Below are 20,894 nucleotides of genomic sequence, written 5' to 3' on the forward strand. Positions count from 1 at the left end.
TAAACTATTTCCCTATGAGTTTTGGCTATAATGTTTAGAAGCCCTTTTCATGTAGAATGATTCTATGATTTAACCAACTAATGAAGTCTTAGAGGACAGGAATATCTTACCTTCAAACAAAAATGTAGAAATAGTCTTCAGTAAAATTCTTCTTATAAAGGCAATGCAGATAATCCTATAAAACAACAAGCATTAAGATAGGAATCATCCTTACAAATTATAATCTTTTGGACTGGGAATGTGGCTTAGTGGTAGAGTGCTTACCTAGCATGCATGAACCCTGGGTTCAATTCCTTAGTACCACATAAACAGAAAAAGCTGAAAGTGGTGTTGTGGCTCAAGTGGTTGAGTGCTAGCCTTGAACAAAAAAGATGCTCAAGGATAGTACCCAGGCCCTGATTTCAAGCCCCAGGACAGGCAAAAAAAAAAAAAAGAAGAAAAAAATAAATTATAATCTTTTAACCTGAATTGAAAGACTCAAAGCCATTTGGGTTTTACAAAGAGAAATGATAAAGATGGTGTTTTTGATAAGAACACTGTAAGGTAATTTATTTATTCCAAAACAAAAGGATTATATCAAATACATACAAAGTGTAGGTTATACTTTGAAGGCTTGGTTAAAGTTTAGTCTGATTTCTCAGGAAAAGTAAACTAAAAGGATATTTTTAAGAGGTGCTTTGTTCAGATAAGACAGTTTTATAATGCAACAATCCATAAAACTGATGCACATCTCCATATTAACCTAGAAATAGACCTAGGAGGACCATATGTGGTTTAACTCCTAAGGAAACTTAACCTTCATAATCAGATACCCAATAACCAATTTATTGGTGACATCTAAATGTCAGTTTAACACATGTACCCTTTAATAAGCAGAAAATCATCCTTCACATCCTTCATTTTAAATTCGAACTGTATTTGATGTCTGTATAATTTGTGGAGAGGAAGGGGAAAAATAAATCGTTTAAATAAGGATGCAGATGGACCCATTGCAACAATGAGAAGTACAAGTTGTTATGTCGAAAACGAACTTTACAACTTTGGTGGGGGAGGCGGGGAGAATTGGGTGGGAGGCCGGGGGAGGATGGGAAGGGATGGGAAGGGGAAACAAAGGAGGAGGCTACAATGCTTGATAAGAAATGTACTCATTATCTTGCCCATGCAATTGTAACCCCTCTGTACAGTATTTGCACAATAAAAAATAAATAAAAATTTAAAAAAATTGAACTTTAAAAATCAATTAAATTTTTGGAGTTGCCCTGTATGCAGTTTTAGTTTTCTATACCATTTATCTTGTATATAAGTTGATCTGATCCATGGAAGGCAAAGGGAATCACAGAAACAACTGGACAAAGAATGATCTAATGCAACAATGATACTCACTAGACACTATGTTGGAAATGAACTATCCAATTTAGGGAGAAGGGGAGTAGGGAGGGTAAGGGGGAGAAAATGAGGGAGGGGGTAGCAGTGTTTAAAAAGAAATGTACTCATTACCTTACTTATGTAACTGTAACTCCCCCCTCCCATTCATCACATTTATAAAAGATATACTAAAAAGTAAAACAAAATCAATTAAATATCGCAACTAGAAATAAATGAAAGAATAGAAATTTTAGAAAAATATTATTTTACTTGAAAATAACATAATATGTAATTCATATAAAATTAATTTTATCAGTGTTAAAAGGTGAACTCCTTACACCTAACTAGTACCTTGCACTCATTTGTGCTAAAAATATTTTTATTAATGAATGAATAATAAAAGAACTACAACAAGAAAACTAGATTAGGCTGGACTAAGAAATATATGGGATGGGGGTCAAGAAGTAGAGATAGCTCTATTACTTTCTGTTGTGATTATTCCAGATATTAACCAAAGGCACACTATATAGTACTTATTTAATATTTAATCGATTGATTAATGAAACTGTTAAGACTAATGAACCTTCATAGAGGGTGAAATTGGTCAGAATATGCTATGTACAGAAATGTCACAATGAAACCCCATTGTACAATTGATGTATGTTAATAAAAAAGTATTAAAAGGACTAATGAATTTCCACAAATTTTTGTGGCCTGGTAAATATTAAAGAACAGCATTCTACAAGAAATGTGCTTGTTGCCTTCCTTATGTAGCTGTAACCCCTCTGTACAATACCTTAACAATATTTTTTTAAAAAAAGAAAAAGCAGAATGTAGATGACTTCAAATAACAAGCTTATTAATAGATTTTACTTTCATAGCCAGAGGTAAAAACAGATTTTTAATAAGCATATTATTTTTAAGAATGCTTCTTCATTTTTCTAAATGTATCCTTAATTATTTTGCTTTAACAAATCTCTTCAATAATGTTTGTTCTCCAGCTTTTCTAATGAGTATTATCTCCTCTCAACTTAATAAGATGTAGCTCTTTCTTCCCCACATCTCTAAATGACAGCCATTTTGGATTTTCCTTCAGCTGAAATTTAAAAGATAGCCAATGATTTGGGTAGTCATGAGGTTAACCAGCATACACAAAAATCATAAAGTGCTGAAGTCTCAGGCTCATCCTATTCATTTTACAATTGTTTTAAAGCCTCTCTAGATGTCAAGTATGTCATCATAGTACTGAATAAAATTCACATTATATTTTCAAAGTTACTGCATACAGGCTACTGATTTGGCCTAAACATTAATATGAGATTGTTTGTTGTAAATGTCTAATTCAAAAAGAATCTGAACAGAGGTAATGATAAGAATATACAATGGAATTCTATGCCTCCATCAGAAAGAATGGCATCACCCCATTTTTAGGAAATGGAAAGACTTGGAAAAAATTATATTAAGTGGAGTAAGCCAGGCCCAAAGAAATATAGGTCCCATGGTTTCCTTTATCTGCAATAGCTAGTATATGTCTAGGACAAGGAGAAAAGGTGAAAAGCTATGTACATATGACCATATAAGATGATGTTAAGCAAAATTAACCCCAAGATAGGGACACAAATGGGTTTTTTCTTTCTATTGTTTTAATATTTATAATATACTATAATATTTATAATATACTATGTGATTTTCTTGTTTCTTTGGTATGTTCCTCCCCCATGATATAATCTTTGTTTTCACTGTATTTGATTCTGGTGCCCTGCACCTTTTATATGCACTTTTCTAGTTTGGGGAGGAGAATGGAATAAACAAAATGCTTAAATAGTGATACCAGTTGCCTCATTTTAACAATGAGATGTACAAGACACTATGTTGAAAACAAACTTTACAACCTCGGGGTGGGGGGGAAAGTGAGTGGAGTGAGTGGCAGGGGGAGTAGTTGGGGAAATGGGAAAGGAAGGTATGGAAGGGGAAAAACAAAGGAGGAGGCAACAATGCTAGATAGGAAATGTACTCATTACCTTACTCATGTAACAGTAACCCTACTGTACAGCATTTTTAAAATAAAAACATATTTTAAAAAAGAATTTCCATGCCTCTATCATTCCAGAGTCAGTCTCCAAATCCTGAAAGAAACATGTTTGTGATAGTAGAGAGAACATGAAATACTGAGTATTTTCTACCCATTCAGAAATGAGGAGATATTATTTACATTTTTAAATAAAGAACTAAAATATTCCCTATTCACTGAATTAAGTATTAGCTAATTTTTAGTGGACTATAGAGTCCTCTGGCTATTTCCCATGGCAACAACAACTAGAATCAATGAGTTCACACAGAACTGGAGGATTTTTCTCCTGTGCAGAATCTTTGAGAAAGTCCACTTTTTCTTTCTGCTTGTGTGTGTTTTAAACATTGATGGCCTGATTACAGCACATTTTGGCTTATGTAGGGGGGAAACCATTGTTAGATAGGTTATAAGATAGCTCAAAAATAAGAAAAGTGCTCCTTTCACTAAGGGAATATTAAAATTTTAAGGTATACAAAAGTCAAGTGTAACCTTCTTCAGATAAACTAATTTTACCACTGAGAGCTGGGCTTATTGCAAGCAACCAGATTTGAATTCTTAGTTACGATTGCATTAACTTGGATACTTTCAGTTAAATTACTGGTTACTCATAAAAGTTTCTGATTTTATATTTATTTATTTAAATATTGATTTAGTCAGTCATGGGGCTTGAACTCTGACCACAGGTGCTGTCCCTGAACTCTACCACTTTAAACCACAGCGCCCTACTGGTTTTCTGGTGGTTAATTGGAGTATCACTGACTTTCCTCCTCAGGCTGACTGAACCTTGATTCTCAGATCTCAACCTCCTGAGTAGCTAGGCTTTCCGGTGTAAGCCACCAAAGCCTGGTTATTTTATTTTTTACACTAAAAATGATAAAATGATAAAAATCAATTAACTCTTAAGTTTTGATCTGTATTATACACACACACACAAATACAAGATGTACAAGATGTATGCAGGACATATAGTTCATCTTAGATAATTTTCATGGTACCTAGTAATCTGATAAGACTTCACAAATTTATGCCATTATTGTTCAGTGTACATCAAAAGCTGCTAATTGATACAATATTTCAAACAGAAAATTCTGGATAATTTAAGTCAACTTATTTATATCCATTGTTTATTCATCCACTCAACAAACATTTTTAGGTAGTTTCTGTGCTTCATATTGTGAATAAGTATCTTAAAGCCACCGTGTTTTAAAAAAAAACAGTAAATTCCATTGAGAGAAGATATATGGTAATCAATAAATTATGACAAATTATAATTTATCATGAAGGGCAAATGCAAGATGAAATGAGTATGTATCTGTAGAGTCACAGAATTTTAGCTAGAATGGTCAACTTTAAGAACTGAAGGAAGAAAGAAGCTGGTTTACTGAAGAATATTCTAGGTAGAAGGAATAGATACTGCAAAGAATTATGAAATTATTTTAATTCCTTGGACTAACTTACCTAAAAGGTGATGCTATGCTATATATCCCAACTAAATTATTCATGGAAAGTCAAAAAAGCACTATTTTAAAAAAACAGAGTTAAAGTAAATGTGGAACAGTTGATCTATGCATAACTCCCCGTGCCCATCTTTTGATTTTCCATCTTGCTGATTTTAATTCCTGTTCAAACTGTTAAAAACCAGCACCATGACTATTTTTGACTTGAAGAAGCTTTTCATTTTTGCTGTTGTAGACACTGGTACCATTGGATAGTTTAGCTAATTCCAAAGAGGAAAAGATGGTTCTGATGCATTTGAAGGAAATGGTGGTAATGGGGGTAAGATTTCTTTTATGCAAGTCCTGGGGCTTGAACTCAGGGCTTGGGTGAATACTGTCTTTGAGTTTTAGTTTTAGTTTTTCTCAAGGTTAATGCTCTGTCACTTGAGCCACAGCTCCACTTACTGTCTGGGCTGGCTTCCAAATGATCTTCAGATCTCAGCCTCCTGAGTAGTTAGGATTAAAGGTATGAGCTTTAGCACCCAGCACAAATGGTAGTTTTAAAGAAATAGAATGAGCATGCAAGGAACAGCTGAGATCTGTGCTTTAGATCAGGTATACTCAGAAGATAACATATTCAGTACTTTCTGATATATTAGAATGATAGAAAATACTGTGCACCCATGTGTGTTTTAAATTCTTTCATAATTTGTAGTTAGCATGTGGCCACCCAGAATAATGAATAAGTTGTTGCTTCCCTTGATGTTTGGCAGGGCCATGTCACTAGTGTCTAGCCAGTGACATTGCAAGCAGGAGGACATTCACAATTTCCAGTCTTTCAAGAGGCAAACACCTCCTTCCATTTTTCCTGATCCATACCATTCAGAGAAAGTCTTCAGACAAACTAAATGTAACAGAGTTTATTTGAATAGGGAATAATTCACAAATTGGGCAACATTTAGAAATAGAAGAGGTTCAGAGTACACTGCCAAGCAGTGTGAACAGCAGGAATTTTTTATGGGCTAAATACTGAAATGAAGCAAAGAAATTACTTGATTGGCTATGGTTAAGGCATTTCCCAATTTGAGTGGAAAGTCCCCAGTTAGAGGTTAATTGGCAGTTTATAATTGGTAGGTTTAAAGTTTCAATATGCTATCTACATTAGCTTTCAGCTTGCTTGCACAGGAACCCAAAGTGCTGAAGCAATCTCAGCCTAATGGCCTCCCAATGAAATTTTTTTAAAACAATGTTTTACACTAGTTAAGTTAGAAGTGTTGGTGCTCAAACACAGGAGTCTGGATCCTCAAACTTCTTGCAAATTAAAGCCATCACAACGGCTATAACTTTTACATTAAAGAAAAATATGTTCCCATATAATTCAGGCCACAGCTCCATCAACAATAGATGAGTCATAAAACTAATATATCTTTATCAGAAAAGAGTCAAAGAAAAATGTGAATGCCTGAACAAAACTTCAGTCATCTAGTCACCTAACTATGAGTAGTATTCATGAAGTCCATATAACTATGGCATAGAGTTTCAGAAACTTACATTTTCATAGCTAAATTCTAATGCTACTGTCTAAATATTGTTTAATGAGAAAAGTTGCCTAAACTGTAGAAATGAAATCTTTCAGCATTGCTGTTCTTACATTCAGTGGAGTTGAAGGTGTTGGACTCTTTTGTATAAGAATAACCAAGGAATCCCTGAACTACTTAAACATTAGTATCCATTTCCCCAGTAGAAGAGTCACTGAAATTAAACAGAATCAGACTAGTAAATACTTCTGGCCAACTTGGAACTTACTCAGATTGATTTAGATTGATCTTCTGGTTGTAATTTAGTGCTTGATATCATTACTGAAAACATTAACACTAGACTTTTTCCTCATTGCCTTTGACCATACATTAGTTAACTTAAAATTCTGTTATTAAGTATAACTAGATGACATATAATAATATATGAAACATATTTTGATAAAATCTGTGGTAAGGGAGTCAATGCAGGCAGATGACTCATGTGTTGATATTGTCCAAAGCTGAATAATAACATTTCACTATACGAATTGCTTTTCCTTTGAATATGTTTAAATTTTTCTGCACTAGAATTCATTATACGTGTCTTTTTTATGCATCTCAGTAAAAGTTAAACTTGGTAAAAGATACAGTAGTATCATTTAAGACTATTTTGAAAAAACATTTGAATACTTATGTTGGGGTTCATTTCACCTAACATCAATTTATCTGACCTTTTCTGCTTGTCTCAGACATATACTAGTTATTGCAAATAAGGGAAACCATGGGACCTATGTTTCTTTGAGCCTGGCCTACTTCACTTAATATAATTTTTTCCAAGTCTTTCCATTTCCGAACAAATGCGGCAATGTCATTCTTTCTGATGGAGGTATAGAAACCAGACAAAATGTGTATTTGAGCTAATGGAAAAGAAAAAACATGTAGACATGAAAAAATCATGATGTTTGCTACTGGATCTGTAGCTGAATCAACAAATGTTTTATTAATGTTTGTATGTTTTTATCTTAAGTAATTTTTTGCACTAAATAAATGCCATAGAAAATTTTAAAAAGCCTATTTTTACTTAATGCAAAGATTGTAAAAGTTTATAATAGGATTTCCTTTGTGCTTATGACACTTGAGCCCATAAAACGTAACCATTGATTTCTTCAGTTTTTGTTTTTGTCATCCTATTCAATTGGCATTTAAAAAGAATAAATGCTCCCTATCATCTTACAAATTTTGGGTAGTCAATATTGCTTAGAAAAGTCTGAAACTCCTCCATTATTGTAGGTCAGAGTGAAACTTGAAGTTGCTTCAGCAAGAAAAAGGAAGACAGTGGGGTGAAGACTCAGGATTAACGACAATCTCTCCAATGCAACAATTGCTCTATTATCTCCCTTGAAGAGGTATGCGAAAGCAACTCTAAGGACTTAAATAAGAACTATGTCTTCAGACGAGTCAGAAATTGGACAGCAAGGTGTAAGATGAAGAGAATTTAGTCTACAATAAAAGAAGAAATGCAGTCTTGACAAAATCAAGTAGTGGTTAAGGGTGAAGATAGTGTGCTGAGGAAATGGTCTGTAAGTTCAAGCAAGTTACAAGCTGTTCTTCTCCCCTCCTCCCTCCCCCTGCCACACACAGACCACATCCTTTAAAAACTGAGGAATAAGTAAGTTAAAACAGCTACATTATTTGAGACTTTATCTGCCCCTACCTCCCTTCTTCACCACTGCAGCAAAATATAGTAGTGAAGTTAATGAAGTTACTTCAGGGAAGATTTAGGGGTGGACATAAGAGAGGTCTGTATCGACTTGAGGGTATAAAGCATGGGACAAGTCATATATTTATATTCCCATTCATTTCTCTGGATCTCATAAATCATCAGAAATTTCCCTTTTGGAAACTTTTTAACCACTTCGTAGGAAAATCTTTCTACAGCAGGCAAAGTATGTAATTCCTAACAACTTGGTTATTACAGAAGGTAGTGGGCTTCTTGAAGGCACTAAGTACACAGATAAGGAAAAGAGTCCCTAAAGTACAAAAAGGAAAGCTAGGTGAAGAGGAAGATTGAAGAATATTCTCTTGACTTCATATTTTTTTGTTATTTAAGCAATTCTATTTGGAGAAGGGCATAAGGGCATAGTGGAAGGTGGGTTTACTCCTGCCATTACACAGTAAATATCAGACCTCCATCTCTTCATCCTTAAAACAAGTAAGCATTCTTTTACAGCTGGATGCTTGTGGCTCACACCTATAACCCTAGCTACTCATGAGCCTGAGATCTGAGGATCCAGGTTCAAAGATAGCCCTAACAAGAAAGTATCTAAGACTCTTGTCTCCAATTAACCACCAAAAAACCAGAAATGGTGTGATGGCTCAAGGTGTTAGAGCACTAGATTGAACAAAAGAGCACATGGACAGCACCCAGGCCCTTAGTTCAAGCACCATGACAGAGCCCCCCCCCCCACCAAAAATGGAAAAGGAAAACGTTATCTCTACCCCTTCATACATGGTTTCAAGTATTTCTAATAAATTGTCTATAGTTGGGGTGAGGAATAATTTTAGTGGAGTGGGGGAGATGGGAAAAGTCAGACAATGGGCCTTTAAACTCATTTGATATATAACAAGACAGACAAATGCACTTCTCCATCCTTTCTCATCAGCTACCCAAGGCCATCTCTCTGCATTGATATTTTATACAGCCCACGAATCATGTTATAAATATCTAACTGGCCCTTAACATTAAAAGAATCCCCTGATGGAAATAAAGAGGAATAGGAGTAGGTTAGAATATAGGGAATGTCTCATCCTTCTCTTTTAAGAGTTGAATTCACCTCTCCATTGTCTAAAAAATTCCTTAGGAAAACTTTGTCTTTGTGAGAACACTACACAATTCTCAAGTCTATCAGTTTGCTAAAAACAAATGATTGAATACACATTGACTTTGGGATGCAGACAGTTTCTACATAATTACAGAGACAATCTTTATTATTAAAATGCATATTATAAATTATAGCTGTAAATAAATTCCAAGTGCAACATTTCACAGTATCTTGGAAGTTATAACAAAAAAGTGACATAAAAATAATTAAATAGGCTAAGAATTCACTGATAAATTGTAGTAGACAAAGGTTCCTTGGTCTGTTATTTCAGGGGCAAATATTCCTCTTTATAAAGTTACCAGTTAAAGATGGGAGCTGGTGGCTCACACCTGAATTCCTATCTACTCAGAAGGCTGAGATATGAGGCTCTCAGTTCGAAGCCAGCCTAGGCACAAAAGTCCAGGAGATTCTTATCTCCAATAAACTACTCAGAAAATGCTGGATATGGTGCTATGGCTCAAATGGTAGAGTGGTAGCCGTGTGCACAAAGAGACACAGGAACAGCACCTAGGCCCTTAGTTCAAGCCCCAGGACTGGAAAAATTACCAGTTAATAGAAATTTCTGGTTAAGTGAGTGACAATACATATAAACAATTTCAATATAGTAATAGCAATCAAGATTATATGAACATATGTTACTCCATATTCAGTTTATATTGGAATAGTTACACATTTTTAAATCAAAATTTAATCAATTGTAAAAAGGAAATATGGGATTTTATCTTTAATGATATGGAATCATAATTTAATGTATTTTTCTTTATAGTTCAATTACATAGAACTTAGAAAGTGATAAATGAAAAGTTTAAAGACAAGATTTTCCAGGGAAAAGGAAATTTCAAAAAGGAGTCAACTATCTTGATAGTAGCTGCAACTCTAATTCTCTCATAGTTTAGCTTTTTCCCCTGGAAGTGAGATGCTGATATAGAAAGGAAAGAGCCAATATTAAATAAAAGCAATATTTGGAAAATAATGTTTTCTAAACATATATCTTAGAATTTGACACCGTGAAAATGGTAAGTAATTGGTTTCTAAGTACAAAGGATCCCCCAAAATTGTATGAAATCGGTCACAATACACTGAAGGACAAAATAATTTCCCTTCCAACCATCAGCTTCAGTGTCTGTAACCTCACTGAAAGTCACTACTTTGTGTTAATGCCTAGTCCCAAAGTCTGCGATTCATATATATTTAAATTTATATAGGTATATATGGATTATTATTAAACTAAGTCATTAGCACCTTAGTGTTAATGAGTTGATCAGTTTCCTACATAGGACAAGGTAATAGAATAGAAGGAAAAACATAGTGATGAGATGGGATTAATAATACAAATCAGATTACTGACTGCAAATCTAGATGGGCAGGCTTAGGTAGAAGGGGTGCCCATAGTTAAGCAGCATAAAATCACTGAACATGTGTATCTTCTCTCTAAATGATATATACGTCCTGTCTAATAAATGGATTCTATCCTCAATCACTCCTGTATAGAGGGTCAATGACTTCTCAATGACTTCTCTCCCCTTAATAATAATGTTTACAGAGAAATTAATATCTTAATACAATTAAATCAATGATCTCCCCAAATGACCCCCAAAGTGTGCCTAATACTAATGTGGGAAACAGTACAGAGTACAGACATGATTGTCCCAATACAAGTACTCACAGTTGTTTCATAACTCTACAAATCACTTGAAATCCAATTACAACACTAAATCAGCGCCAAACACAAATCACTTTAAAACAGACAAGACACAGTTCTAGCTATCTTTTTTAAGAATAAAATGCAACACTCCTTTAGGATTCATTTCATACATCAAAACATGTATTTTACAGTGAATAATTGTGATATACATTGATACACTATTGCTAGCAGCACAGCTATTTTCCTAGCATGGTGTTATTTAAGCAAATCAATGCTTGTCTAGAGAAAACCTTCCATTATTCTTAGGCATTAGAATTTATTTTGACTTCACAAGTTTTTTTTCCTCAAATATATTAGTATCCTGTATTCCTAAACTACCCCTTCCTCTAAATATATAAAAACCCCGTTTGGTTCCTATTGTCTAGTGGATGAAAACTGGAATGTGTCTTCATTATATAGCCACAGATTTTAAACAGAGACTTTTTGTGAATTTGGAGCTTTTTGCCGAAATATGTTTTGGAGTATCCTACTATTTTAAAACCTTGGATTTAATTACTACTCAAACCCCAAGTTTGTCTTGCAGAATAATATCAAATGGGTAGCAGATAAGGTATTATAAAGGATACTCACAGCTGCCAAAATGTTCTTTTGAACTTTTCTCAAAAGTGGACTAGAAAATGTGGACTAGAAAAAAATCAAGATAAGCTTCAAGGCTCACATAACTGAGTTTACCCAAACCCGTCCTGTCTGGTAAAAATGGCATGACAAGAACAACCTAACTGCAGTAATAAATACAATGTGGTGATAAATTTTAACTGGTATACTTGACTTTGCTTTATCTTTTCACTCTGGCTTATACTTCATGATGAATTAGTGCACTATTTCTTCCATAGGCTCAGTAAGTGCAGTAACTTGTTAGAGCTACCCCAGTGTCATTATAGAGACATAATGAAAAATCTCTGGTCTTGGCAGGCACATACATCTCCAGAAGTGTTCTTCAGAAATACTTGAAGAAAGGCAGAACTATGAATGTGATAAATCTGCTTTCTCCTCAGCCTAAAGGTCATTGGTGTCATCTTGAGTAGATTCAGGATAACTACTTGCCCTGGGTAAATTCAGTCTAGCATTTTATATAGTCACAGAAGGTTATTATTAATTTAAGCAAACCAGAGTTTCAATAAACAAATATATGGGACAAATGATGTTTCACATTGACACTGAGTGAAGAAAACAGTTATTTTTATCTTCAAACTGCTGAGTATAATCACATATGGGAGATAAATATGATCCTATGTTTATAACATTTTGTTTACACAGAATACTATGTTGTCTATCCTACTTGAAATACAACCAAAATATGTTATTGGAATGTAAACTGTGATCACTACTATAAACAGACAACTATACTTCCTCTGAAAAGAGATGCGCACTGTCCATACTAGCTAAGGACTTATGCTGACTCCAAGCTAGTTGTCTCTTCATGACTTCAGTTCAGAGATAAGGCTTTTAACTCTTGTTGTGTACAGAAATTCATTGAAATATTATAGGTTTTAATATTTTTGAAGATTGATGATAAATTACTATGTGGACATGGTAACATCAATAATGGTGAAACATAATGCTCCCAACAGATTGTGTTATAAGGATGTGCATTCCCAAACAACAGAAGATAGCTGAAAAGATGTGAATGCTTCCTGTGAATACTTCCCTGTTGTTTTGGATATTGCAAATGTATTCTAATGTACTTGCATTCCAAGCCACATTCAGCTTTTTTTTTTAAATCTAGCATAATTCAGTTGCCATGTTGGAAGTGGTATGGTTACTTACAAATGATTTTGTATGGAGATGGATGCTATCATTCAAATCTTGTCTTGAAAGACGTCTTCGGAACTCATTAGTGGTAAAATAGTATATGACTGGGTCAAGGCAGGAATTCAGACTAGCAAGACACAGAGCTACAGAATGAAATATTAGAATCACTCTCCTAGCTAGGCAGCTTTTAATTTCATTGGACTTGACCAGGAAATCTAAAGGAAAACTGAAGTGATAAGGAGCAAAGCAAATTAGGAATACCCCTGCACAGGTTAGAATCATCTTCAAGGCTTTCTTTTTCTCTCCAACGTCTTGAGTAACAGGATATTTATCTTGAAGTGATAAAACTGTCTTCCAGGTACAGTACAGGACAATCAGGAGAGGAGTAACAAACCCAATTAATTCACCAACAGTCATCATGGCAACAGACTGAGCCAGATTGACATTCCTAGTAGGGAGATCCACAAAGCATTTGGTTCTGTTGCCTGGTGTATCCGCGTTGGTTCTGAGAAGAGGAAAGAGTAAACAGGCAAGACAGATAATCAACCATCCAGCAACGCTGATGTACAAGTCATATTTCTGTTTGCAGTCATTGAAGCGAAAGGGGTACATGAGAAACCAAAATCGTCGCACACTGATGCAGACCAAGAAGTAGATACTGGCATACATATTAACATACTTCAGATAGAAACAGAACATGCAGAGGCCAGGCCCAAATGGCCAGTCATGGTTCAAGTAGTAAAAGATCCTCAGCGGCAAAGAAAGAACTTGTAATAGATCAGCAATGGCTAAGTTAATCATAAATATGACAGCCCGTTTGGTTTCTTTCATGTAACCATAAAATACCCACAAGGCTAATATGTTCCCTATGAGACCTGGCACAAGAATGACAGTGTATGTTACTGCATAAATAAAGTACCTAAAATCTGTATTGTCACCATCTGTCCTATTGCATGTGTCATTAGCAAGCATGATTCTTTCTAGAGAGACTGTCTTTATCTAATGATTATCCAAAATGTAAATTCACAATTAACAGCTGCTCTTTCAACCAAACGGATGGCCAATAGTTCAGCGAGATTAAGTACAAAGTAATCTTTTTGCCACATCTGTTAGTCTCTATGGATGACTTTGGAATGTTTCAAACAATTAGCTGCATATTTGCCTTGGATTTGTCCACAGTAAATACATGGGAGTCCACTATGCAAACACAAATGAAAAGTTAACATAAATATTCTCCTTTTGTTTACTCTATTGTAAGGCCTTCTGGGACATCACAACATTTAGTTTTTTTTTCCCATTTGGATCATGATGTGTTATATAGCAGCTCTTCAGATTCCCATATAATAGCCATATCCTTACAGGTGATGAGCAGGCTTTTTTATTCTTTTATTGGATCACATAGAAGAAACATTTGATTCAGTGCACAGTTCTGGGATGTCACTCTTCTGAGGTGATTAACTTGCAGAGAACAGATTCCTGAGACTTTTTCAGATATATGTTGAAAATGTAAAATTGAGACACAGAAGCAAAGCTGCAAGTAAAAAAGAAACAAGCTAATTAATATGTGGCATGTTGTTGAAAATCTTAAAAACATATAAATACATATATATAGAAAAATACATTGATTTGAATAGAAAGCTTTAATGTAAGGATAATATGCTACAGTTCCTACAAGCACTTTATAGTAACCACAGAAAAGTATAAGAATGAATCTGAGAAATAGCCTACCCTTTTTGTTCCTCAAAATCTATGAGCCAATGCTATATGGAGGGGTGGTAGAAATTAAATATTTCAGCCCCTCTAACCTCACCAGACTTGCAGGATCAAAATCAATATTTTAACAATGACCCTCAGGTAAAATCTTGTGCATATTAAGACAAGAAACTCTAATCTAGACTATTGTTTCACAAGCTCCATAGATCTTCACAATCATCTGGGGAAGTTTAGAAAAAAAGTACAGTTTTTCGGGTGTTTCCTCTAGAGATCCTGATTCAGTATGCTTGGGGTAGGGCCCAAAATTTGTATTTTGTAAAGCTTCCCATATGATTTGGGTATAGCCAGCCCAGAAAGTGTCCTTGAACCATCATTTGTGGGCCATTGATTTGATCCAAATTCTTCCCAGATGTCTGAAAATAAGTGGGCAACCAGCCTCTCTTTAAATACTTCCATTTACATGGGTCATTTAGTCACCTCTTAATTATCCAAGACAACAGACCATAGCACCAGAACAGAGAATCAAAATCCCCAGAAAGTTGATTCAGCTGGATCCATGACCCTTGTTCTGAGGTAAACAAATTTTCGCTTAGGGACTTGGATAGTTGCCTCAAGGCTGCTGAAATCTAGGAGGACTTAACTGGCTTTAAAGATATGTGGGAAGAACAAAAATGAAATGAGAATTATGAAACATCCTGCTTTGGATTATCAAATCCATGTGGTTTAAAGTGTACAACATTCAGCTCCTCAAGGAATCATTGTTGTTATAGTGCCTGGTAAGTAAATTCCCTGGCAATTAAAATAGCATATTTTGTTCAAAGATACAGTGATGCTCACTTTATTTAAAGATCTTGATGTGTAACCTGAACTATGCATTCAGTTTGAGGAAGTATGGAATATTTGATTTCTTGTATTTCTTGGATAAGAAAGATAGTGTTAAAAAAAAAGTCAATCTAAGTACTGGTGGCTCATGCCTGTAATCCTATCTACTCAGGAGGTTGAGACCTGAGGATGTTGGTTTAAAGCCAGGCTAGTCAGCAAAGTCTTGAGATCCTTATTTTCAATTACTCACCCAAAACCCAGAAGTGGAGGTGTGATTCAAGAGGTAGAGCACTAGCTCTAAGCAAAAAAGGCTCAGGAACAGTGCTCATGTCCTGTATTTAAGCCCCAGGACAGGGGTGTACACACACACACACACACACACACACACACACACACACACACACACACACACACAATTAATAACTGAAGGATAGAATAGTTACTGAAAAGGTTGTTACAGTTGAGGTTCTTCACCTCCTAAACTTATATATAAATATATATACATATATATTTAAATCATTTTCACAGAAAAACAGGTCACTGATAACAGATACATGAAAAGGGAAACGTAAATCGAAACCACTATGAGGTATCTCACTCTGAAGAATGACTATCATTAAAAAAGACAAAATTCAGGGATGTTAAGGCCAAGAAAAGAGGGGTAGACAAATGAAGAGGAGGGTGGGAGGGAGAATGCAATCATAATATTCCGTGTATATGTGTGAAAATGGAACTAGGAAAATTGAGGGGATGGATAAATTTAGGAGAGATGGGGAAAATGATGAAGGGGTAATCAAAATGCTTTGTACTCACAAACTGACATTTGGAACTAAACCCCCTTCGTACAACTACTTAAACATATATATATATATATATATATATATATACATACATACATATGTGTGCATATATATATGTATGTATATATATGTGTGTCTATATATATATATATATATATATATATATATATATATATATATATATCCATTGTGGGGCCTGAACTCTGGGCCTGGGCACTGTCCCTGAGCACTCTACCACTGAGCCACCTTCCCAGCCCCAAGATATATATTTTTAAAAGACAAACCCTCTGTAGAGTATTTTCACAACAACAAAAAATGATTATGGTGAAAGGGGAAAAAAAAGATTACAAGTGCTGGTGAGTATGGGGAGAGTAGGAAATCCTATATTTGGGTGGGAATCTAAATTGTTAGAGCCATTATGCCAAATAAATAGCACATGGGTTCCTCAAAAAATTAAAAATAGAGATAACATATGTCCCTACAGTCCTTGTCTGTGTCTGTATGCAAAAGAAATGGAAATTAGTGTTTCCAAGAGACATCTGCACTCCATGCTCATTTGAGTATTATTCCCAACAGCCAAGATACTGAATCAAGCTAAGTAACAATCAACAGATGAATACATAAAGAGAAGCTGGCATGTGCGCATGCGCGTGTGCACACGCACGCGCGCGCGCACACACACACACACACACACACACACACACACACACACACACACACACACACACACACACACACACACACACACCAGAATGTTATTTAGCTTTAAAAAGAAGTAAATTCTGTCACTTGCAACATGAAGGACATCATGATAGGTGAAGTAAACCAGGGACAAAACCAAATACTGTATCATCTCTTACATATTTTGGATCTATAAAAGTGGAAGTCATAGAAGTAGAGTAGAATGGTGGTTGCCAGGAATGGGGTGGAAATGGGGAAATGATGGTCAAACTGTATAAATTTTAATTTATAAATTGAATAAATTCTGTGTAGCTAATATCAGTATGGAAGACTATAGTTTATTCTATTATTTTGTTTACTTGGATTTGATGAGAACAAAATTTAAGTGACTTCACCTTGTACCTAGCCTCATACTACATTTATAGACACACACACACACACACACACACACACACACACACACACACACACACACACACACACACAATCTAATGGTATCTTTTAATATGATTTTCCTTGCTATTCCTACTTAAAACTGCAACTCCCTCCCAGTTATCCCCAACTCCATTCAGTATGTATTTTACTCATTATATAAATATATTGTTACACACATACATGTATATATGTATATATATAGATTTATGTATATATCTCTCCATTACTCTCCTGTTTAAAATTTTTATTTTCTACTCTAGTTCAGGCAGGCTTGTATGACTTATTGTCCCAATTGCATATCTTTGTCCACCATTCTTCATAAAGTATCTTATTTTTTTTCTAATATAACCTATTTAAAAAGTATCCATGGCCCCATATTTCCCACAAACTGCCAGACATGTGGTTTGGCAGTACATGGCTTCTAATACAGAGGTATGTACCTCTAGAACTTTGTGTCATACTACTCTGTTAACATGGCCAGCTTTCCAGCCCAATTGAACTCATATTCTTCACACTGCCTTTTTTCTTTTCACAGTGATTGATTATTCTGCTACCTCAGTCTGAACATCTGTTGTTTCCTATCAATCTCACCTATTGATAAAAACCTTTCTCATTTCCTATTCTTCCTGAAACATTTTGTGCTCAACTCAATACCATTATGCTAGCCCCTTTGTTTGAACCCTATTTGTAACTCTGCTATATCTAACTTTCTCTTTTTTTTGCTATGATGATTTGTGTCTGTGTCTTAGTTATTCCACTAGCCTCCTTACTACCACATAGGAAGTCCAGAAACTCCTTGACATTACGCAGTAGACTTTATATACCTCTGTATCCCTTGGGGGGTTGCTAAAATATGTCTTGGAATATGGCAGATATATCAAATATTGACTCAGCAAATATTTATTCGGTATTTATAATTTCCAGGCACCATGCTTGGTTCTGGGAATATAGACAACAGAAAAAAATTCATATAACCTCTGTTTTCCTGGAACTTATAGTCTAATGAAACAGAATGATAATTGTCATATGGTCTGGAAAAAATGTGATATTATTCAGCATACCATGAGAAATCCCATAAGATACATTTAAACTATTAAGAACATATTTGATGCAGTGAAATAAAAATAAAGAGTATAAAGGTTGCAAAGCCTAAACTCATTCTATTGGTCATTTATTCCCTCACTGGCCACACTTTAAAAATATTTTATTAGTATATATTTATACAAGGTAGTGTATTTTATTATGATGTCTTATGCACATATATAAGATACTCTGATGTCATGAATTTTTCATCATTATATTTTAGCCTGCAAAAATGTAATGCTCCAGAATAAAGCTACTCCCTTAAATTTCTTCTGGATCCCTTAAGAGATTGTTGATGTTTTACCTTCATATAAGGACAGTTGTTTTCTAGTAGGAAAAGTTGATGAAGGAGGCTTCCAACCAGGGGAAAACTTATGTCAGGTGGGCTAAAATTAGCATAAAAATACACATATCTAAGTATATTTAGATAATCATACCACTATTTAAATAATGTCACTATGCTTTGAGATTATTCTTTCATAACAAAAAATCCACCTTGTACAGTCACTGTCTTATACTCTTATATCAAATGATTTAAGTAGAAAGTAGACTATTCTTCCTCAACTGTAATTTGTTATTTGAGAAGAGGAAAACATCAGAAAGAAAGAGAAATCAATGACTCAAATTTATCATACTTTATTTCCAGTGATCTGTAGGTCAGAAACGATTTCTTTCATATGAAATTCTTTCAGGAAGTTGCATTAATACTTATGCCTACATATCTGTTTGGTCAAAACTTGAGCTTCACTAAATTTTATGTTTAAAAGTATGCTCTACACATTTTGGTTGCTTATCCAGATGAAACCTGATTCAAGTGAATATCAGGGAAAGCTTGTATCATTCAGTACAGCTCACTCTGAGGAAAAGGCTGTTTTTTTTTAACCTATCAAGTTTTAGCTGATAATATCTAAAGACTTCCCCTATCCATAACATATGCATTTAAGTTTTAATACAGGGAATTATCAAAGTATTAGATCATCAAATTACCTAATTCTTAATCATAGTTTTATTAGATATATTAGTTCCAAACAAAGATATTATATTGGCATGTGGAATTCTTCCCAGAAACCTTGTAAGTTCATGTTATAGACAACAACATATTCAAGAGCCAACATGTTATTTTAAAGTTTAGAAAATCAAGAAAAAGTAGACCTTATTCCACAAGCTACTTCAAATGATGTGGCACTGAATGTGTGTATACATGTGTGTAGGACACATTATAACATTATGACACATAAAGTAATCACAAATATTGAATAGAAATTTTGTTGAACAATTACTTTCTGATTCCAGTCAGCACACATGGAAATTCTCAAGGCTTCTTTTTCATTTGTGAAAATTTCCTAGGTCACCTAGCTTATGGTTTTCCTGAGAAACGTGTCCAACAACTGCATGTACAACTGTATTAAAGGGTGGATTCTTGTACATGTCAGTAAGTAAACACATCAGGAAGTGTTTGGTTGATTTTCAGATGGTACTTTTCAGATCTGTCCTATTGAATCTTTCATGAAATTATTGTTGTTGTTGTTGTTGTTTGGGTCTGGTCGTGGGGCCTGAACTCTGTCCCTCAGCTCTTCAGCTCAAGGCTAGCGCTTTACCACTTGAGCCACAGCGCCACTTCTGGCTTTTTTTCTTTTTGCTTATGTGGTGCTGAGGAATAGAACCCAGGGCCTCAGGCATGCAAGGCAAGCGCTCTACCACTGAGTCATCTTCCCAGCCCCAAATTATTGTTTTTTTTAGAGCGATGTCACACCTGGATGCCATCTTCAAATTTTCAATTAATTGTAGCTTCAATACTTTCTAATAATCCGCTATAGTTTAACCTCCTGAACAGAGGAAATACATACAAATGCATGGGAAGACAATGTTGTTATTGTGAATGTTGCCATTTTGCCAGGAAGTTCTTTCACTTTGCTGAGTTTAAATGTCTCTGCTGAGATCTGAAACCCATTTCCTTTTCAGCAGACAGTGTTTCTTGTTCCTCTGCTCTAGAAGTACTCTTTTAATTACTTGGAGAAAGCCAAAAGGCAGTTACTCAGTCTTAAATCATCAGTGAATGAAGCCCAGTAACATTATGGATGGATGACCTCAAAGGCTATTCAAGCCTGTACTGAACACTAACAGTACTGCAGCACTACCTGATTCCATGCTCCCCCTAACATCCATAAAAAATGTTAGGTTGTTTGTTTTCATTCAGCTTCCACCTCCCAGAGTCTTGTTCTTAACCACATAATTTATAGTTGTGTATTTTTTTATTATTTCCCTTTTTCTTAGGTTGACTTTCTCAAAATCTGCTCCCTCAGCTAACTGCCGTGCTTGTTAAAATTGCATATTCTTGGAGAGACACAATCTTAATTGCCAAGAGGTGGAGCCAAGGGAATCTACATTTTAACAAACTTCAGATAGAATCAAATCTGTGAGTCTTCAAATCTGAGAATCTTCTAGAACATAATACCATAGGCTCTAAAGACAAACTAGAGATTTTGCTGGCAGTAACTGTTTTTCCTAACTCCATTGCCTATGTTCTCAATTATTCTTTAGTATAAATTGCTCTGTTTCATCTGTATCCTGCCCATCACTGAAGTCCACATCAAAAAATGTCATTTGCTCCACAAAGGTTTCATTATTCTCC

At 34.9% G+C, this 20,894-nt stretch overlaps 1 protein-coding gene across 4 annotated transcripts in view; it reads right to left on the reverse strand.

Annotated features, from left to right (window-relative positions):
- Positions 1-20,894, reverse strand: part of Gpr174 (G protein-coupled receptor 174) — a 68,867-nt gene that overhangs the window by 30,137 nt on the left and 17,836 nt on the right. For 2 of the 4 annotated variants that reach the window (XM_070040134.1, XM_070040136.1), the window contains exons 5-6: positions 12,744-14,259; positions 111-175 (exon numbers count right to left, since the gene is read on the reverse strand). In XM_070040134.1, coding sequence (XP_069896235.1) covers positions 113-175; positions 12,744-13,700 — 1,020 coding nt within the window. In that variant the 5' untranslated portion in view covers positions 13,701-14,259 and the 3' untranslated portion in view covers positions 111-112. Of the gene's footprint in view, positions 1-110; positions 176-12,743; positions 14,260-20,894 lie in introns of those variants that run through there. The other 2 variants (XR_011376056.1, XM_070040137.1) reach the window with 2 other exon arrangements.

The sequence above is a fragment of the Dipodomys merriami genome, unplaced genomic scaffold (genome assembly GCF_024711535.1).
Source record: "Dipodomys merriami isolate MVZ:Mamm:240054 unplaced genomic scaffold, mDipMer1.0.p SCAF_3, whole genome shotgun sequence".
Lineage (NCBI taxonomy): Eukaryota > Metazoa > Chordata > Mammalia > Rodentia > Heteromyidae > Dipodomys > Dipodomys merriami.